The sequence below is a fragment of the Pteropus medius genome, unplaced genomic scaffold (genome assembly GCF_902729225.1).
Source record: "Pteropus medius unplaced genomic scaffold, Ma_sr-lr_union100, whole genome shotgun sequence".
NCBI lineage: Eukaryota > Metazoa > Chordata > Mammalia > Chiroptera > Pteropodidae > Pteropus > Pteropus medius.
The window spans coordinates 2,635,521-2,657,383 of NW_024354886.1; the positions used below are offsets into that span (position 1 = coordinate 2,635,521).

General features: G+C 52.5%; 1 protein-coding gene across 1 annotated transcript in view; it reads left to right on the top strand.

Annotated features, from left to right (window-relative positions):
• Window positions 1–1,908: 1,908 nt before the first annotated feature.
• Window positions 1,909–21,863, top strand: part of MDGA1 (MAM domain containing glycosylphosphatidylinositol anchor 1) — a 54,020-nt gene continuing 34,065 nt past the window's right edge. Inside the window, exon 1 of the mRNA XM_039856146.1 lies at window positions 1,909–3,053. Coding sequence (XP_039712080.1) covers window positions 2,987–3,053 — 67 coding nt within the window. The 5' untranslated portion in view covers window positions 1,909–2,986. The remainder of the gene's footprint in view (window positions 3,054–21,863) is intronic.

The window sequence follows — 21,863 nt, forward strand, 5'->3', positions numbered from 1 at the left end:
GGTATCTGGCCTATGATGGGCATCATTCATTCATTCAATTAACAAATCTTCAGCTGGCATTTGCAAGGTGCCCAGCACTAAGCTGGGGCTGGATCCTCTTATTCAGCACTGGACCCACAGGAAAGGAAGGAGAGAGAAAAAGGGAGAAGGGTGAAGGAGGTGCAATTAAGTGGAGGTGGGTTGGAGAACAGGATGCTTCGGATGTTCTCTGACTTCCTGAGATGGACAGAAAGGAAGCTGAGGTTTCAGCTGATGGCACACCCCACCATGTGTCTTGAATTTGTCCTAACACCTCCTACTCCTGCCCCAGCATTTGGGGGCACCTACTCCTGTGAGAGCCAGCTCCTGGACAGTGAGGGAGGAGGGACCCAGCAGGAAATGGGCCTGGAGAAGGAGTGATTATTATTATTATTTTTTAAAATAATAAATATTTTAAAAAATGTTTTAATTTACATAAGGGAAAATTAACTCTTTTTTTTTTTTCCTTTTGGTTTTGGCGTACAATCTTTGAGTTTTGACAAATGCCGAGTCGTGGAACCGGCATCATGGCCAAGCTACTGAGCAGTTCCCCGGGTTGGGGGAAGGAGGGTTCGTAATCTCCACCCTTGCTAGCTGCGGCGGTTGTCCGCGCTCCCACCGGCCGCCCTAATGCAATCCTTGCGCACACGCCAAGATAAATAACGGCGACAGGTGGAGCAGGTGAGATTAGCAGGACCCGGGTAGGGGGACAAGATCAGAGGCGCGGGGGAGGCCGCCCCCCCTCGCTTCCCAATCTACACCCCTCCCGCAGGCGTTTGGGAGGAGCGCTCTTCCCACCCTTGCTCCGGGAAGGCCCAGTTGAGGTAACTGAGTCCCGGAGTACCGGACCCCAGCAACTGGAGCGGGTTCAGCTGTTGGAAGGGAGTGCGCCCCCGGAGCGCTTGGGGGCGCCTGAGGGCCTGAGGGGGACTGGATGGCAAGAGGGGTGAGCTGGAGAGCATGGGGTATGGCCTGGGGGAGCTCTGGCGGAGGGGTCCTGCGGACAAACCTGTTGGCAACCTGTGAGCCGAGGCAAGGGCAGGAGCTCTAAGCGCGCCCTCTCAGCTAGTGGCTCAGCCGGCGACCAAGCGGTGGCCCCACGCTCTACGCGGGTAGAGGCCGAGGAGGCCTGGAAAGAGGCGGGGGCTCTGCCGGGGGCGGAGGGACTCCGGGGCCGCGCACACAGCCCTGCAGACCGACAGGAGGCGGCCGGCTCGCGTGCCTGCAGGACCTCAAGAACCGCGGGCTCCCCGCCCTTTCCCTCTGACCCCCGCTTCAGTCCCGCCTCCCAAAGTGCAAAACATTTACAAAGTGTGCAGTGCCCCTCAGGCTTGGGCCCCCGGGGCGAGCGGCCGTGCTCGCCCCGCGAGCGCACTGGGATCGGTGCAATCGGCTTGGGCAGCTAGTCTGGGTGTGCAAGGGCGGGCGCAGAGCGAGTGTGCGAGAGCGCGGCTGCCGAGTCGGCGCCGAAACCCACGTCCCTCCGCCACTGTCCTCGGGATAGATGGATCCATTTCTGTTTTCTGACATTTTCCTGCCGGGGTTGGGCGGGCGGGAAGTGAGAAGAAGGAGGAGGGGCAGAGAGAGAGAGAGAGAGAAAGAGAGAGAGAGAGAGAGAGAGAGAGAGAGTAGAGAAGAAGTCTGCTTCCCCAGCTCTGTTTTGTTTTCTAATTGGTCCTGGGGAGGAGAGGAAATTGGACAGAGAGGTTGGCCTGGAGAGATGGGGCTGCCTTTTAATTGCTTTTAACCGGAGGGGAATCAAACAGGAGAGCGAGCACAAAGGGTGGGAGAGAGCGAGAGACCGGAACGCGGAGACGCGAGGAGGAGGGAGGAGGGAGGGAGGGAGGAGGGAGGCGGGGAGCGCGGAATGAAAAGCTCGGAGGGGGGAAAAAGCAGCACAGCGAAGCCCAAGTTGCGGAGCGAGCGGAGCACTCCCGAGGCCCGGAGCCCAGCGGCTGCTGCGCACGGGAGCCCGGCCCGGCCCCGCCCTCTTGGGGCCCCCGCGGGCCGAGGCCGCCGGGCGGGGGCGGGGAAGATCAACTTGGGTCGCGGCGCGGCCCCGCTCGCCGAAAAGCACCGAGCCAGGGAGCGCCACAGCCGCGGCCAGACGGCGGGAGCGGAGCGCGGCTAGCGGAGGCTGCCAGCAAGCGCCGGCGCTGCAGCCCCGGCCTTGGCGAGAGCGCGAATATTTTTCAAACGACTCAAACTTTCCTCCTTTCCCAGCTTTCTGGGGTCTCTCTTGGCTGGAATTGTTCTCCTGATTCCCGCGGGGCGCCGGGCGCGATTCCTCCCCGGTGTTCCTCGGTGGCTCGGCTAACTTCGCGGACCCGGGGCCCCGTGGCTCTCGCCCGTTGGCCCAGCCAGCCAGCTCCGCTCCCTGGCTCAGGATAGCCGAGACTGGGCTCCGTCGTCTCCGGGAGGGCGCCCATCCCGGCTCCCTTGGATCGGGCCCTAGAGCCCCCGGCACCCGCCGCAGAACTGGAGACAGCGGATTAATCCGTGCGGAGCCGGGGCCTCCCCGCCCCACTCCGCGGAGGGGCGTCCCTTGGGCGGGGAAAAGACAAGTTTATCAGTCGTCGGTGGCCTGTTGGATCGAAGCGCCGCCGCCGACGCAGAGGGGTCCCTGGTGCCCAGTAACCCCAGCGGAGAGCCCTGGGGACTCGGGGCGGTTCGGCGGCTGGGCTCCTCGGGCCGGGGCGCTGGCTGCAGCGCCGGGCGCGCGGAGGCACCCGGGGCCGGGCCAGCGCCCCCTGCGTCCCCGCACGGGCAGCGGCCCCGCTGGAGGAGAAACCCGGGTCGCCTCCACCGCCGCCTCTTCAGTCTCCCGGTCTCCGTCGCCGCTGTTGTCCTTTCCGTCGCCTCTTGGGGAAGGGGGAGAAACAAGGGGCATCGCGGGGCCCCGGCGTATGCGCCCCCCGCTGCCTCTTGGGCTGCGCTGTCTCGCGGGGATGAAGCACCGGCCGTGAAGATGGAGGTGACCTGCCTTCTACTTCTGGCGCTGATCCCCTTCCACTGCCAAGGACAAGGAGTCTACGGTAAGAACCCGCGTCCCGCTGCACAACAGCTTAGCACCGCGCGGAAACTTTGCAAGAGGCGCAAAGTGCGCGCTGCCGGGGTTCGGTGGGGACCCCGGCTGGCACTCTGGAGTGAATGCCCGGATCCCCGCCTTTTTCCAGGGTGAGAGGAGATCGAGTTAGCTGCTTTGGAACACGCAGACGGGTCGTAGGGTCTGGCGTGAAGCCAGTGATGCCAGGAGGAGGTGCCCACTTTCCCAAACCCTCTCAGGGGCGGGAGTGATTCGGAACCGTGGAACCCAGTCGGTTCCGGAGACTCCGACAAACCCAAACCTGGGAACTGGACCAGCGACTTGCACCGAAATCTGGTTCTACTCTGGCTCGGCCTCTGGAATGGAAGTCGAGCGCTGCGCGACCCGGAGTTACGCGCGGCTTGCGGGCGAACTGGATGCCGGTACCGCGGCGGAGCCGGGGGCTCGTCTTCCCCGCTCTTGCTGCGGCTTCGCTTCTTTTACTCGCCTCTTGACAGCCCGAGCAAATGCCAGCATCCCCTAGATCTGGCGCCTAAAACCCCACTAGCATTCCTTTTCGGACCTATCCTGAGCCAGTTCTTCTTATACCCGGTTCTCAGCTACAAAACCCCAGCCCCACCTTCTTCTCCCTGTGTGCACACACACACACACATTCAGCCGCGGTGCCCGGGAAACGCAAACACTGCACGCGCCCACTGGCTACGTATCCAAACTCTGCCTCCTGCTCCGGAGCTTTGCTCCGATGTCCCCACGCCTCGCTCTCTGGGTGGGAGCCAAGGGAACTCTGGTCCCTCCTTCTTTCTCTCCTGTGGGTTTTTCAGGGGAAAGGTCATGAAAGCTGGCATCCCTCTCAGAGAACCTCCCTCTGAGTTCTAGCAGCCCTCAATGCCCTAACCCTACAGCACAAAAAGTCAGTCTCAGGGCCCAGTAGATCTTTCTTTGCCTTCTGACTGGAGGGCAGTTTGTGTAGGCCACTTTTTAATGATTTGTAGCTGGAGTGGGGAGGATTCTCCTCATTTCTCTGGGGTGGAAGGCCTAATCATTCACCTTTAGATCAGGGGAGAGTTTGACCTGTCCTTTTGGTGGAGGTCAGAGGCATTGTCTCCCCTCCCCACTCCTGGCTGCCAGCTTTAGGTACAGATGCTAAATGCTTCCTTCTAGGGGTGCCTCACAAGAGAGAGGGGTACCCTGAGAGGTTTTGGGGAGGTGACAAGCTCCAGGCCCTACACAGCTAGCTGGCTTAATTCCCTGGGGTGGCTGGTCTAGGCATCTGGCCAAACTCTGCTTCTTAATTAGTTTGTGTGTCTCTTACTGCCGGGCCCTTTCCATAGGCCAGAAAAGAAAGAAGAAGGAAGAATGCAGCAGGGACCAAGAGAGGCTGGGTTATGGGGAGGAGGCCACTGAGTGGGTCACAGAGGCCTCAGCCTCCCCAGGGCTGGGAAGACACCGGGGATGTGGGGAGTCCTCTTTCTTCTTTCTTGCCAAGGTTTCCCTGCAGCCTGTCTCCGTAAGAGGTGGCTTAAAGAGGGACATCGCTGAGGCCCTTACCTCTTTCTCACCACACCCCAGGGGCTCTGGAGAGGTATGGAGAGCCCCCTCATGTTTGCTGCTGTCCTCCACCTTGTCCTCCCTCTGACTGTCCTTATGTAGATCTGGCGAGCCCATCTCCTGGCCATCCCTCTCCTCTATCCCCTCCACCTTCTCCAACCTTCTCCAGGGCTGCACGGGGCTCATCTTGAGGAAGCTCCTCTGAGCCTAGCCCGGAAACCCTGGCAGTGAAAAGCAGGGGGTGAGGGATAGATGCAGTGGTCTCTGCAGACTCTTATTTCAGAGTACTTTGGGGACAGGATTTAACTACTGGCTTATCTTCTCCTTTTCTTGATATATTTTCTTCCCTTCTTCATATGCCTGGGTCCAAGCTGCTCTCACTCAGAGAGAATCAAGGTTTGTGTGCACTGTGACCAACCGCAGATTCTTGGGGCGACATTTTTTTCCACCTGTCCTTTGAAAGTGTGGTTCCAGGGAAGACTGGGGCCTCAGGAGAATTGCTGAGTAAAAAGACTTTATCGATATGGATGGAGTGAGAGGAAGATCTGGTATGAAGAGGAAGACGGCAATAGGCTACGGAGTTCCTTGTGATACTAGAAGCTTTGGCAGAAGGGAGAATCATTGTAGGGCTGGGGCTGGGGTAACAAGTAGTATGGAGAGCTGGGTTTTTTTTTTTATCCCTCATTTTCCCTCTATGCCCAAAGTAGATGAAATAGCTTGAGAAAGAGTATAGGGCTGAGGAACGGTCACTCATGTCATTGTATGCCAGCACCCAGCATGGTGCCTGGCACACAACAGGAGCTCAGCAAATATTCATTGCAAGAAGGAATGGCCGTAGTTGGGGAGAGTTTGAGGAAACGCTTCTTGAAATTTTTTCTTTCCGAGAAGTCTGTCTAGGTTGCCTTGTGGCAGAATAGCCCGGCATTCTTTGAATGTTTCTGCCCAGGGAGAGTCACGAAGTCTTAGGCTGTGGTGGCCATGGGGGACCTCAGGGAGGAGAAAAGAAAAGAGGCTGGAAGCCCAGTGCTGTCTTGGCAGTGAGGAGGGGAGCAGGTTTTACTCAAGACAGAAAGAAAAAGTATGCCCTGGAGAGGGAACCCTAGCCCCTTCCTTTCTGCCCCCGGACCTGTGTGGCTGAGGAAGAAGCAGATTAACATGGAAGCTAAATTGAAGAGAGGGAGGAAGAACAGGATGTAGAGGGAAAACCGTCAGAATCTGGCCTGAGCTCTGAGTCTCTGCTGAGGCTGGTAGGCAGGTGTCCATAGCCCTATGCCCAGTTTCCCTCTGAGGGTCCTCTTGCCGACTCAGAGCTGTGCTGTCTGCAATAGGAGTGGGGAAGCATGCTCAGGCTGGCCAGGTGGCTTCACTTTTCTTTGGGGGCACAGATGCTACAGCAGCCGAGTACTAGACCAGATGGTCCATTTGGAGCTGGTTGCCTCTTTCCTCCCTGCCTCCCAATCTCCTGGCCCAGTTTGTTGTGCTCCACGGTGGATCCTGTAATCAGCTTTCTGGAAGGCCAGGGTGGTGGGCTGGCCCAAGAGGCCTAATTCTGGGGCAAAGACAGTATCTAGGTGAAGGAGGAAGAGTATCCTGTGTGAGGATAGACTCAGAGAACACCACCCCTGCCCCAACCTTCCTCCTGGCTTCCTCAGCTCCCCCTGCAGCCTCGGACTTCAAGTTCCAAGGGATTCCTCTCCCTTACAAAAACACAACAAACCCCTAGATTATTTAATATGCAGGAGTGGGAATTGACATTATCCTTAAGACAGGTTGTTTGCAACTTACTGGTGGAAGTCAAAATATTTCACCAAAGGTGTCATCAGAAACTACTATCCTATGCTAATTTTTGTGGGAACATGAAGACAGATGTTGAATAATTTGACAAGAGCAACATAGCTTACAGAATTATCACCAAGTCAGATTTTTCCCCCTCCTCTGAGGGGTGCAGAGAAGGAATTTCAGGAAGTGTGTCTTCCAGCGCCGTCTTCTGGGTATTGATCTAGGTGTGGGCGCTCTTGGGATTTTTCACTAGAGTTTCTACCCCATGCCTAAAACTGCCTGTCCATATCTGACTCTCCCCCTGGAGAAGGCATCACATAAGAAAACTCTGGTCCCCTAAGGGCTAACAGAAGGCTAAAGAGTTTTCCTCAAGAAGGTCCATGCTTCTGTCCCTCCTTCCTTCTCAATTATAAAAACTGCATGAGAGAGAGAGAGAAAGCCTTGTATCCCCAAATTCAGGCTGTTTTGTTTGCTTTGCCAGCATTGTCTGTACCCCCTTCCATTGATGTTGGCCCCTGAGCTTGCCTGAGGCCTCCCCTTAGGTTAAAGATATGCACAATGTCCTGTCCTACACTGTAGGCTGAGAATCTATGCTTCCTGGTTTTGTGGGGTTCTGGGGTGGTAGTGGTGGTGGTGGTGGTGGTTAAAGGGGATTTTATAAGTCAGGAAAGCACCCTTGAGAGGGCAGGCTGGATATATACCAAGGGGCCCACTTGTAATTGGCCAGGCTTGGCTGTGAGCTGTTGGAGCCGGGTGGCAAAGCCTCATTTAAAGCCTGGTATTAGCTCTGCTTTGCTGGAACATGGAGGGACGGGCGGGGGGCTCCATAGGGAGAATGGAGGGAGCTAATCACAGCAGCCACGGCCAGCAAATGAATGATGCAGGAAATCAATACCTGGGGGCGGGAGTGGAAATCCGGGCAGTGGTAGCAGCCGTGGCTTCTTTGGCTGCCCAGGAGGCATGGTCAGGCCTGGGAGGAATGAGAAGGAAGCAGGAGAGTGATGCAACCTCCTTTCCCCTTTACATCTTCCCCCCACCACCCCTAATTCTGCTTTTCTCCCCTTCCCCCCATCTCTGTATTGCATCTCCTTTTGGCTGGGCTCAGGGACAGCTGGCCAAGAGATACCCCACCCAGAAAAGACAGGGGACCTGGGAGGTGGGACCTTGGGCCTCTCAGTCCTGGAAGAGCCCTGCCCTGTCCCTACCTGCCTCTGGACACCTGAGCCTAACTAGGCCCCAAGTGCTGGGCGTGTGCCTGCGGACCCTGCCCTGTGCAGCTGGCACTGCCACTCCAGATGTAGCCAGCAGGGGGCGGCCTTGGCCACCACATTGCTTACTGCTTTTCCTGGGCTCCCTCCGCCTCAAGACTCCCAGTGGGATGAAATTTATTCTAATTTCTCAGCCTGGAGTCTAAGGGGGCTCCTTAGGCCTTCTGAAGCTCCAGGCCTCCCTCCAGCTCTCATGTTTCCCCTCCCAGTGTCCCAAGGCATTCACCTGTGGCCAAAGCCATACTTCCTGCCCCCTAGACCAAAGGAGTGACTTAAGGTGGGGCTCAGCTCAGTGGGTTCCTGCCCTGATGGGGCTGCGTGCAGAGCAGGGGCTCTTGCCCTAGCAGAGCTGCCTTTTTGTGAACCTGGGGTGTGGCCCCTTTCCTGCATCTTCCCTGTCATCGTCAGAAGACGCTGCTTTGCAGCCATGTGTCTACTGATGGCAGGTCCTAGGTACTAAGAGGCCCCTATTGCATTTAAATGCTGATACAGGAGGCGAGAGCAATGCTTAACTCAAAGGAGCGATATATTTTTTTTTAACAATGAAATCTCCCTTTCTCTGGGTCTATGAGTAGCATGCACTCTTTGCAAAATAATCAGCGAATACATAAAAATATAAGGAAGAAAGTAAAACTCACTTGACACCCTGCCATGCCTTTGGTGATGGTCCTTTCAGGCATCTTTTTGTGCAAAGAGGAACCAGTCAGGGAGAATCGTTGGTTATAACAGCGATCCCAGATAGGTATGTTAGTGCCACATGCCTTACCAAGCATTTTCATGCCTCTTCCTCTTTTGATTCCTATAACATTCTGAGCGGTCAGCACAGTGGGTCCTATTGTCCCATTTAATGGATGAGGGAACTGAGGTTCCAAGAATTTAAGTGACCTGCTCAAGGTCACACAGCTGGTAAGAAGTGGTTCAGAGATTTGATCCTGGCGGATCTTCTGATATTTAATGAATTTCCATTCATTAAATATCTACTGAGTGCATCCCTTAAGCAAGGTCCAGTTCTGAGAATTGACAGTGCCACTGAGATGAATAAGATGGAGGTTCTGCCCTCAAGGAGAAGGAGAGGGGAGTCACATACAAGATGGTGTTTCCTGGAAGATCTTGATAAATGCCAGGTGGCAAGGGCAGATAAAGGGCTGTGAGAATTCGAATGGGAAGGAAATTACTTCCAAGGCCTTGTGGAGGAAGGGGCATTTGAACTGGCCTTGACAAAAAGAAGTAAGGACTGAGAAGGGTTTCCCTAATGGAGGCAGAGGCACGGAAGATAAAGAACCTGGGTGTGTGTGGGAAATAGTGAGTCACTCGGCCAGGCTGGAGCATAGATTGAAAGGGGATCGGGGCTGTTAGAGTTGGAACAGTAAAGGAATAATAATAAAAATTGCTAATGTTTACAGTCTGGGCTCTGATCACAGTGTTGTGCATTGTCTTCTTTCATCCTCACCACAACCCCTTGAGAGAGTCATTCACAGCCTATTGTATTGATGAGTAAACTGAGAGCTCAGAAAGATGAAGTTACTTGTCCAAGTGGCAGAGCTGGGCTTAAACCCAGATCTGTTTATTCCAAAGCTTGTGTTTGGGAGGAGTAGGCTGGAATCCTGGGTTTGAGAGAAACTGTGGGGAGAGCCTCGAATAGGAAAATGGGTTGTATTTCAGGCTGGGTAGCTATGTAGCTATGCATTTGAGGAAAAGGGTCAGGAGGAAGGAGATAGGACAGGAAGTCCTATGATTGTCCAGGAAAGTCATAGATCTTGATCCAGGGTGGAGGCTGGGAGAACAGATAGGAATACAAGAACTGCAGCCATTCAACAAACATGTAAGTTAAGGCTCTGTGTGGAGCACTTGAGGTATTTTGAGAAAAATAAGCTCTTGCTTTCCTAGAGTTTATATTCAACCTGAGGGGAGACTGGCAGTAAACAAGTCAACGAATAAGTATATAATGCATCCTATGGTGATGAGTTCTATGGAAAAGGGTAAAGCACCCAAGCGGACAAGGCGTGGTGGACTGTGGTTCAAGTTCATATATAGTGGGAGGACTCCTTGAGTAGATGCCACCAGAACAGACCTGAAGGTGCCAAGAGAGGAGGGAGAAAGCCTGGTAGATATCTGCAGGAAGTGTATTCTAGGCAGGAGAATAGCCAGTGCAAAGGCCCTGGGTAGAGAAGGATGCCTGGCCTGTTTAGCCACAGGGAGGAGTCAGTATGGCTGAAGCAGAGTGAGCCATAGGGAGGGGAATAGGAGCTTGGAGAGTTAGTGGGACCAGATTGTTCACAGCCTTGAAGGCTATGTAAAGACTGTGACTTTTATTCTGAGTGAGGTGAGGAGCCCTAGGAGGATTATGAACAGAGGAGGGACATGAACTAACGCCTTTTTAATAAAATCCCACTGGCTGCCCTGTAGAGAATAGATGGTAGGGTGTTGGGTGTGGGGGAAGGGAGCCAGTTAGAGGCTCCTTCAAAAGGCAAGAAATGAGTCTGTATAATCATTAGGTCCTAAAAGTGCTTCAGGGAAAGCACAGGCAAGTGATAGCTGAAAATGTTTCTGAGGTTTGGCGTTGGGAGACTTGGCACACTCTGGCATCAAGGTAGAGCAAAGTGGATGAGAAATCAGACTGGTTTGGGGCAGTGGAGTGAAATAGTTCAGAGCCTGAACTTCTGGTAATAACCCCAGCTCTGCCTGTACCGAGTGTGAGAGCCAAAGTCCTATCTATTTTCTAAGGTGCGGCTTCTCCATTGGTCAGGTGGAGATCATTGTACTCACCGCATGTGTTTTTGATGAGCATGCCATGAGATAGTGCCTGGGAAGCCCTGAGCACTGTGCCCGGAACTTAGCAAAGCCTCAATAAATAGTTTTATTTTCATGACAATGCCAGTGCAGTTTTGGACTTCATGGGATGCCTGGGAGAAATGTTGATGGGGCTAGTGGACACAAGTCTCGGTACTCAGGAGAGAGATCTACTGTGAAGATTTATGTGCCTCTGGACTTATGTGCACAGAACAATGTGGGTTGAAACCATGAAGTGGAATAAAATTGCCAGGGAAGAGAGAGTAGAGAGGAGACTAGGCTGAGACCAGCGCCGTGGGGGTTGGGGGAAGAAAGAGGAGACAGAGCAGGTGGCATCAGGGAGGTAGGAGGAGACTGGAGAGGGGACAGGGACTGGAAAGCCAGGGGAAAGGACGCAGTCCATGAGAGGAGGGACATCTGAGGTGGGGCAGGAGACAGAGGAAGGGCCATCTGGGGACTGGGAGGTTGGTGGGGAGGCAGCTGCATCACTAAGTGGCTCCTTAAGATCCAGCGGGAGTGCCTTGGGGGTTTGCAGAATCTGATCCAGTGGGTCTGGGGTTAGGCCGAGGTTCTGCATTTCTAACAAACTCCAGGATGGTGCCAGTGCTATGGGTCCATGGTTCAATCTTTGAATGGCAAGGGCATACAAGGAAGGAGGACTGGACAAAAATGGGCGGAATTGGGTTGGAGGGCCAGATGGGCAGCTCACTGCCTCTGAAGCCTCAGCTACCCTATCTGGAAGCCTGGTTCAGGCACACCCATCTCTCGGGTTTCAGAGAGCGATAGCACTTTGTAAACTCAAGAGAACTGTGGGGACTCTGTTTCACAAGAGCAGTGTGGGTGACAGGCAGATGGTAGGGAGCCCTGGGTGTGGGTGGCGTGTGGAAGCCAGAGGTGCAGGCTGCGCTTTTGAGAAATGTGGCAGGCCGGGGAGATCAGGAATAGTAGTTTCCCCCTAGCGGCCTGGGCCGTCTGCCTGTGGGAAGCTGGGGTTACAGGGATGGGAGACCTTGGTTGCAGGGGATGGGGGGGTGGGGGTGGTGACTTGAGCAGGCACAAGGGCACTCCTTGTCTGGATTTGGAGTTTCTACCTCAGGCTCTTCTTGATTCCTGTCTAGTCCCAAAAACTCGGCCGAGATAGACTGATTATCTGGAGGGTTGGAAGCTGTGTAGAGAAGTGGTTCTTAACCCATGTACCATGTCGGAACCACCTGGGGAGCTTTCTCAGCAACAGATGCCTGGCTCCACCCTGGACCTCCTGAATCAGAGACTCTGCAGGTGGCATGAAGGCAGCTGTGGTCGCAAGAGCTCTCCAGTTGATCTGCGGGCACAGCTGGTATAGACAGTGCATCAGAATGAGTCAGGTCCAAACAGATGTCTTTTTCCCTTAGGCTTTTTGAGGACATTTCTGGGTTTTCCAGGTCACTGCCCAGGCTTCATTTCAACTAAGCTCATCTGGACTCTGGGGTCTTTAAAAAAAAAACAACAACACTTACTATTTTTAAAATTATGAACATGGAGGCTTTCTATTTTAATAGTATTAACTGGAAGGTTCAGGTCGGAAGCTTGGGAGTCTGGCTCCTCTCCCTGCTTCTAACCAGGAGATTTCCAGAAGTGAACCAAGGTGACTGAAAGAAACTGCCTCAGAATTGCTGTCTTCATTGATTTGCAATAGGTAAATTATGTTACCTTTTTGAAATGTGGCCCTTTTGTCTCTTCTCTTCCCTGTTTGGTTTAGAATCAAATGAAAACTTCAGAACTGGACTACATTATTGCTATTCAAGCAAGTATTTCATAAGTACCTGCTAAGTGTCTGGAAGGGTGTTGGGCGCTGTGGCTGCAGGGGTGAAGGGCACCTATGGCCAAGTTGCCCACAGTGGAGCGGGAGAATGCAGCCCTTTCCAGCACCCCCATTTTCCACGTAGGGAAGCTTGAGTGACTTGCCCAAGGCCCTATAGTTGTCAAGTAGTGGATTCAGGATTTGAACTCGAGCCTGCCCAATTCCAAGTCTATTGCCTACTGCTCCAAGTGCGAGGCTCTTCAGGGCAGTATCTGGCCTGTTCTTGTTCCCTGGGCTGTGCTGTGGAGGATGGGTTGGCCGATGAGAGCAGCATAGGGACCCCAGTCCTGTATCAGGGAGGAATCTCATTCTGTTGCTAGACAAAGACCTGATGGCAGAAGCTCCAACAAATTAAAGTTGACTTAAGTCTAGAGGTAGGCTATCCATGGCTGCTATGGCGGCAACTGGTCACTAGAGATCCAGGCTCCTTTCAGCTGGTCACTCTGCTCTCCGGAGAGTGATAGTTCTCAAACTTTGCTCCCTTTTTTCCCTTCTCCCCACCTCACACACTGTGCACACTTCCGTGAGGCTGTTGATTGCTGCTGGTTGGTACCTCTTTCCTCTAGCAAGTGGTTCCTTTCAGTCCCAGCCACAGAAGAGCTCAGTGGACCCTCCTGGTTTCTGGAAACAGGAACTGAGGGGCTGTGCCAGAAGCCATGGGCCAGAGAGTATCATAGAGGTGATCTGGCTCATCTTTCTGTCTCGGCAGCACACACCCACATGAGACCAGTGAATCCACTGCTGTTTGCTCAGTGTCTCTGGTCCTTCGTTGTTGGGAAGTTCTTCTCATTGTCTGACCTTTTTTCAGCTTTCCACAACATAACCTCTTCTCAGAAAGATTCAGGAGCTGAGGCCTTTGAGCTGAACTTGAATATCTCCTTTGCCTTGAGACTTTCCCTGTGTGATTCTTAGGAAATTGTTAATGAGACACTTTCCCCCATCTCTGAGAGGGACATCAGGTGGGTAGAGATGGAGAGGGAGCTGGATTCTGGTGGCCTTATCTCTGTGGCTTTGTTTCTGGTGTTCCAGTGAAATGGCGACCTTGGTTGGGGAGGTTGGTTTAGCTTCCAGCAAAATATATAAGCCCACAAGGCAAGCTGAAGGTCTGTGCCGTGGTAAGGCCTGGCTTTACTCTCCTTTCTGGAATAAGGCCACAGAGTAGAGACAGAGAAGGCCAAGGGCTCCAAGGTGTTGCAAGGAGTGAGCTCAGCTGCCAGCCTTAAGTGACCCAGAAGCAGACCTTCGAGATTCAGTGCAGGACTAGACTGAGACCAGAAAGGGTAAGTGGCTCGTTAAGGTCACACAGCAATTAGGCTCCAAGGCTGAAATTAAAAACCATGTCAAAGGACTCTACCGCTGGATATTTCTCATTCTACTATCTCACCTTGTAGACTCAGGAGAAGCCAGGGCATGTCTGCATGGTATTTATAAGCTCATTTTATGCTTACATCTCTATAATTCTCTCCCTACCCCTATAAACCCCATTTTTTATTCCCAGGCTTCATTGCATCCAGATTATAGGATCTGGGGCTTATTCTGGGTCTTGGTTAGATGTTAGAAGCCCTTAATGAAGTGTCAAGGAGGCCCCTGGAGGCCCCTTCTTGTAGGTGGAGGAGGCAGCCAGCTTGGTAGTGTCACCTAGAGATTGCTGCCAGTCTCCTCCAGGTCCAACCTCTCTGTCACACTGCCTATGTTCTACCTTATAGTTACTAACAAGTTAGCCCCCAAAAACATGGCCACTGTTTCCAGAAGGTTGCTCTGGGAATACCTAGCAGCCCTTGAGCCTTTTCCCAGTGGTTCAGATTGCTCGATCAGGTGAGTTGGATTTTGAGGTGTTGGGATTCAGTCAAAGAGGTTTCCAGAGAAGTGGCGGGTGGAGGTAGGGAAGCATGGTAGGGTATTTGATTGTGTGTGTGTGTGTGTGTGTGTGTGTGTGTGTGTGGTTGTGAGGCAATACGAGGGCCCTAGGTTGTGGCCACATGAGAGATTTAATAGGAGACACCATGACAATCATATCTGGCTTCGACTTGCGGTCTTAGTTTGGGTTCCCCAGAGGGATATCCTGAGATAAAGAGCTGAGTACAGATAGTTTGTTTGGGAGTTAAGTCTTGGAAGCTCTGGTAGTGGAGAGGGGCTGTGAGAAAGGGAAGCAAAAGGAACCAAAAAAAGGTACACTATCAAGCTAGTCACCACCATGTCTCACTGGGGACCTCTAGGTCACTGTGTAAAACACACACTTTAGAATTCTCCCACCATGGTAAGGGAGCTGGGGCAGGTGTGTACTGACTCCCCTATGTTGTTAGTTGAAAGCTGCTCCTGGAGGTATTAGTTCCTGGTTCTTGCAGCCCACTGCACACACAGGTAGTGTGAGCTCTAGCCTCAGGAAGAGGGAAGCAGGTGCTGGCTGGTGTGCACTGCAGCAGTTAGGGGAAGGGGGTGGGTAGCAGGCATCGGCAGCCTGTACTACATCCTGCCTAAGCTTTGGGTCTTGCTTTTTCAGATCCAGCCTGTTTTGCTGAGTTCTTTGTTCTTAAGTCTTGTCTTCTGGGCTGTATGTATAAGCCCTGATTCCAGGCTAAAAACTCTCTCCCACAGCCACCAGACGTGTGAGCTGTTCATTTACGTCCTTGGATTCTGTGACCAGAACTCCAGCCCATTGATTTTCCCAAGACCTTCCTGGTAGAGTCCAGGCTATCCCTGCAGGACTGAGAGACCTCACACCTGGGGAGGGCAGGGTTAGGGGCTTGCTGAGGAAAAGCCCAGAATATCCAGAGTGCTTTGGGCATTGCCATGAGAGACATAGTCATTAGCTTCCCGCCAGCTGAATTCAAAACTAAGAGGTAAGGACAATTTCTGAGACTAGAAGATTGCCCCTTCTCTTTGCAGGCAGGATTCTGTGTGAGTAATAAGGCCAACTGCATTCTGTCCACTTCCTTCTGCAGGAAAGAAACCTTCTCTTATGGATAATGACCCGGGAGAAGCTTGCTCGCACCCCTGAATCCTCCTGGGCCTTATGGGTCCAGATCAGAGTGCTGCCTCCATCCTGTTGTGAATTTCAGTCTCATCACTACCAATTGGAACCTGAGATTAATTAATTAATTAATCAAATTTTTCTTGAGCACCATCTATGTTCATGACACTGTTCTAGGTGCTGAGGATACAGCAGAGAACAAGACAGAATGATGATCTAGAATCACAAGCTTATAGAGTGGGACAGAGCCAGGAAAGATCTTAGGGCAAATCTCATCATTTGTCAGAAGAGAAACCTGAGGCTGAGAGAGGGCAAGAGAAGTCCTCAGGCAACATAGAAAATAGGCAGCCCAGTTTGGAATCATGGAAGGTCAGAAGTAATGGGCTTCGAGGTCTCCTGGACCTTTGCTTCGTTTTTAGAGGCAGAAATGAGTAGCCAGAGGTGAAGGGTCCCACCAAGCTAGTAACACTGCTCTGCCTGCCAGTGAACGCACCCTTCTCTTCCACGTCTATCTCCAGATCCGGGCTCCAGTTTACTGAGGGGAGGGTGTGTGCATGCGTGTGTGTATGTGTGTGCGCACGCATATGTGTGTGTGAGCATGTGTGTGTATGGTTCGATGTGGGCTAGGGCAACAGGTAGGAGACATGAGTGGCTTTCTCCTGTTCAAGCTGTCCTGCCTTCTGGGAAGTTGAGAGGCTGCAGCGAACTCTCCCATCTCCTCTTTCCTCCTCTGGCTCTCCCATACAGCCATGACCCCTGGCATTGCCCACAGGCACAGAGACCTCAGGTGATGCTAGGAGGGCTTGGTACTGAGGGATGCCCTGATGTACCTGAAGCACTGACATCTCTGTCTGTCTCACCCCCTCAATATTTTGGGAGCTGAGACAGCAGGGGCTGTGAGGCTGTCCAAGGTGAGCGTGGGCTGCATCCCAGTTACCTCCTGTTCATTCTGTTAGAACTGGGACAGGTGTAGGGAGTGACTCCTTCAGGGTCTCCTGCAGAATTTAGTGTTAGGCTGAGATGTGAAAGGACGTGATTGGGTGGGGAGCCCTGGCTGCTGGTGATTTTGTGTGTGTGTGTGTGTGTGTGTGTGTGTGTGTGTGTGTGTGTGTGTATAGAACCATTAGCATTAGATAAACTGCTCTCACTGAGTACCTCAGCAGGAGCTAAAACACATTCCCCATGTTATCTCTACCTTGTGCATGTATATTTTATCTGTGTTTTTTTGTGCATATATAAATATACGTGGGCCTGCATGTGCTCAAGGTATATATATATATATATATATGTCATGATGTTGCACACAAGAACATGGGTTTATGTACAGGGGACTGTGCTTGACTGTGGGGGGAACTACCCTCTTGCCTTGGTTCCCAGGTAGGGGGACAGGTCAGGTGCTTATGTCTGGCCTAGGTTATAGCTGCCCCCCTTCCCTTCTAGGAATCCTAAAGTGAGGGGGGCAGGGGCAGGCCAAGGCTGGCCTGAAGCTCCTGGCTAATTTTCCTGGCCTCCATCGATCCAGCAGCTTCTCCTGAGTCTATTAGCAGTCGGCAAGTGAAAATATCCCCTATCGCGAGCCCTGACCTGAGACAGGGAGGAATCCATAGCAATTTGTTCAAACAGAGGAAAGCTTTTCCCTCTGATTTGTATTCCGATTTATTCGAGGCAGGAAGGGGGTCAGAGTGGGGGATGGCGAACCCTGGCTTGCAGGAGCTGGGCCCAGGCCCATCCTTCTTAGCCCCCCATGCCAGCCAGGGTGGCAGCTGGTGCTCCCCATGGTTCCTGGGCAGGGAAGCTGAGCAGGGGAGGGTGGGCCCCAGCAGGGGGATGGGAAGACAGGCCCGCTAGCCTTCCCAGCAGGCCCTGTTTGGCTGGAGAGCTCAGTTGTGGATTTGGTTTTCACAAAATACAAAGCCGCCTGCTTGGAGCCTCTCTCCCAGGCACTGGGGCCTGTGCCAGGCGTGCGCTCACCCGCTGCACCCATGCCAGGGTGGGGGCTGGGCTGGGCACATGGACACAGTGGCCCCAGCTGGGTTGAGTGGCAGGCGGCCTGTTCTTCTCCTAAAGGCCTCACCATCCAGCCTTGCAGGAACAGAGCTGCTCAGGCCCAGAGGGGACCTGACACCTCGGAAAAGCATCTGTGTGGGGCAGGAACACCTCACCATGGGAGCTCTGAGCACATTTCCATGATACAGTGCTCATGCTTTGTTTCTGGTCTGAACAAATTGAGCCTCATTGGTATCCTAACCAGGAAGTCTCTTTCGAGCTGATATTTGTTAAGTCCCTACTATTTGCTGGGCACTGGGCTAGTGGTGCCAAGTACCCAGTCTTTGCAGGGTCCAGTTTTCCTCATGTGGCTCAGTTTCCTCACCGAAGCTCCTCCCACCCTTTCACATAACTTCGGTCACCTCCCTCACCTATCTCTCTGCTCAGTCTTTTCCCTTCCTCCTGGGAATCACTTCTCCCTTCTACCTGAGGGTGGCTCTGATGACTGAGGGTCTCAGGACTTATGGCTCTGCAGCCCCCTTTCTCCAGAGGGACCCTATAAACAGGCTAGCTCTTTCTTCTGAGTCGCTTCCTTTGGCCCTACCATGCTCTCCCCTCCCCACCAGGCCTTTGCAGAGATGACGCCATGGCAACCACAGAGGAGGATTCTGGGAACGGTCAGCCAAGTGGTCCTGTGGCCCCCCTTCCACTGCTTCCTCTCCTCAAGCGTCAGCATGCCCAGCAAGGGGAGTAAGCAGAGAAGTTCTTCACACTGAGGTGTCAGCGGCTAGCAGCTCTGAGGTCAGCTGTCGCACATGACTTGCCAGGCTCCATGACACCACCAAGGTCTAATTTCAGAAGCCAGCAACTAAATATATCAAAGTCAATGAATAATCATCTCTCTCACTCGGGAGTGAAGGGAGGCAGTGTGGCTTAATGGATAGGAACAGAGGCTTCAGAGCCAGATCTGGGTTCAAGTTCTGCCTCAGCCATTCACTAGCTGTGTGATCTTGGGCAGGTTCCGTTCTGTGCCTCCATTTCCCCAGGCACAAGACGGCAATAGTAACAGCACCTTCCTCAGAAGGCTGGAGGAACTCGTGGAAGGCCATTCTTAGTCCAGTTTCTGGGACATGAGGAATGAATGAACCAGCTGTTCAGAGGAGGACCTGCTAAGGGAGTGATTCTAGTGCCCAGGTTTGGTGCTAGAATCACAGAGGCTGCCACTGGGGAAGTGGCCTGTGAGGCTCTATGTACAGGTGTGTAACACAATATTGGGGGACATAGGGAGCAAGACCAAGAGCCTGGCCCAGGAGAAAAGGTGGCAGAATTCCAGCTCTCCTTCCATTTTGCTCTTGGGGACGTTTATAGGAGGAAGGTTCCCTTTGAGCTATGTTATAGGTTGGCGGACAGGTGTTTTTGCGCCCAGACCTTTGCTGCCACCCCTATCACTGCCCATTCCAGACCTCACTTTGGTCCTAAGAGGCATTTCCTCCCCCTGTCGGCAGCCTCCAGGAGCCTTCTACTGGCAGTGACTTTTCTGTGCCTGACTGTAATTGAACTCTGGTCCAATTGGCCTCTCCCATCCCCAAGTCCTTCACTTTTCTCCTCCAACCTACTGGGTTTCAAGTCAATTACAAGTTGTTCAGAGCCTTAGCATTATAATCAGATCCTGCAGTGCATGCCACTTATGTGGTTTCTAAAATTTTAGCCAAAAAAGGAGAGAAATCGTTCAGCGATGGAGAGAAAAATAATGAGAATACTTAAGCGGGGCGAGGAGGGCATGGCATTTCCTGATTTATAAATATACCTGGTGCTGAAGAAAATATGTTCCCAAACTTTATGCTTCCTGAATTGACTCTTGGAAAAAGAAAAAAGATTGTTCATCCCTTTCAGGAATATAATGTACTTTCCCTTCCAGGGCCATTCACCTTTTGAAAGGGACACAGAGAATAAACAAGTGACAATTTAATATGCCAGGTGTTGATGAGTGTTACGAAGGGCATACAAAGCAGGGAAAGGGACTGAGATTGATGGAGGTGGGGCGGGCACGCTGTCTTAAATAGATTGGCAGGAAAAGCCTCTCTACAAAGGAAGCCGAAGGAAGTGATGGTTTCCAGCAAGCTCTGGAAATCTGGGGAAGAGCAATCCAGCAGAGGGAGCTGTGAGTGCAAAGGCCCTGGGGTCGGTATGGGCTTGCCCCGCATGGAGAACAACAGAGAGCAGTGTGGCCTCAATAGGAGAGCAGAGAACATAAGGTGGGGATGGGAATGGATGACAGAGGTGTGGTAGTCTATTGAAAAAGCGTTGGCTTTGACTCCAAGTGAGATGGGACCACAGTAGGATTTTAAGCAGAGGAGGGATGGGATCTGACTTTGTGTTGTAAAGGAATCCCTCTGGTTGCTTGCAGAACACAGATTGTACCTGGCAAGGGAGGAGGCAGGGCAGACCTATCAGAAGCCTGCTGTAATAATCCCAGCGGGAGATAGTGGTGATGGCTAAGGTGAGGGTGGTGCCGCCGGGGTCTGAGTCAGGACCAGTTTTGAAGGTTTTGGCTGAGAGGGCCCAATGGTAGATTGGGTGTGGGGTGTTGGGAGGAGAGAAGTCAGGGATGATTCCAGGTTCTGGCTGACACTTAGCAGGGGACACTGTTTTCATAATGGTGGGTGAGGAGTGGCTCTCAGGCCTTAGGGGTGTGGGTCAGAAGGGCTGTCCTCCTGAGGTCGTTGGATGGAAGGAGACGTTAAGCTCATTAGGCCCTTACATCTGTGCTCCCTGATTTTTAAACCTCAGAGCTAACCCTCCTCCTGCCTCCTGAGCTGGGGCGAGTTATGCAGAGGCAGCTTTAAGAGGTTTCAAGCAGTCATGTTGTGGCACCCATAATCCCACCCCACAGCTGGGTAGGGTGGTGCCCAAGAACACACAGTGGCCTGGGGTGGGGGGATCAGAGTGCTGCCTGGTGGTGATAGACTTCTCAGAAATACTGTCCTTCCCTCCCCTGCCCTCTGTCCTGGGGTCTGCTTCAAGCTGCAAGATTGATTTTGATTTCAGGGTTGTTACTATTATTATTATCCACTTAAACAACTTCGTAGAGAAAAAAAGGAACCCAGTGACCATCAAACATTAACTGTTCATTCTAAATTCCCCGGCCATACCTGTCAATGTATTTTTACATAGTAGTAAACAGTGGTCCGTCCTGCTTTCTTGTCTGACTTTATCTCCTACACACGTCTCGCAGTATTGACTGAGCTTTCAGACCTGTCACTTTAATGGCCACAGGGCACCCCTTGCATCGACGTGCTGGAGTTTGGTCACCATTTCTCCATTTGCTGGGCATTTGGGCAGGCTCCAATTTTCCCTTCTAAATAGCTCTGCTGTGAATATCCTTATATGAATTACTTTTTCCTTTTAAATTATTTCCTTGGGGCCTATTCCCCAAAGTGAGATTGCCTAATAGGTCACAGGATAGGAACAGTTTTATGGTTCTCATTTCGCAATGCCCGGTTGTGCTACAGAAAGTTTGAGCTAGCCTAGCACACAGTCCGGCCACAATGGATTTTATCATTTTCATTTATTTTTATTGGTTTAAGAGGTGCGTTATGGCCTACTTCTTTGCTTCCAATTTTTACTTCCTGAAGCAGTGTTTGGGTCTTTCAGCACCTAGTAAGACCTGAGCTGTGCAGAACTTTACAGTTTACATGGTGCTTTCTGGTATGTCATCTCACTTAAGACACTATGAGCCTGTTATTGGCCTCTGTTTTATATGGCGAAATAGAGTTTACTCAAGTTCGGTGCTGGAGTGGAGACTCCAACCAGTTCTTGCGGGTTTGGTTGGAAAGGACTCCCACGCACCTGCTACCATCTCTTTCTGAGGGTCCAGGTTCCCCGGATGTTTATTTCAGCCCTAATCTAATACCTCAGCTCTGTCGTCTCCCCTCAGTTCCCACAGCCAGGCCTGTGCCAGGCCCCAGGCTGTGCCCTGTTCTTCCAAGTTGGGTCTTACCTCCAGGAGGCTCGGAGGAAGCCACTGGGCTTTTGGGTCAAGTGGGGCTTTGGGGTTCTTTGCGTCAGCAAAGCCACTGCTCCCTCCATTCCCTGGCTTAGAACTGGCCCAGTCTTCTATTCTGGGTCAGGAGCCTGGACCTGGTAGTGTCTCTAGTCTCATCCCTAGTGTTGGTCACAGGTACACTAGAGCCTCAGGCTCCTAGGGACAGGGTCACTCCGGGAGCTGTCCAGGTTGCTGCAACTCTCAGCCTCAGGGGACCTTGTCACAGCAGACACCCCCCGAGTTATGGGTTTTTATTCTGCTTCCTTCTAACTATACTTCTAGAGTGTCTACTAGGCAGCATGTGATATGCATGGTAGATTCCATTCTTACAGTGTTTAACACTCACAGTAAGAAGCACTCTTATGCCCATTTTACAGTCAGGAAACAGAGGCTGTAGACTGGAGCATCAAATGATTTGCCCTAGAGCCCACAGTAATTACTGCAACAGCCTGGACAAGAACCCCATGCCCAGGGCTGTGTCTCCTCCAGTCCTGATCCTTCCATGGCCTTGGGTCAAGTAGGTATGCTTGGCATGTAGGGGCTTGGTCATATCTAGTTTGTGTTGCTGTCAG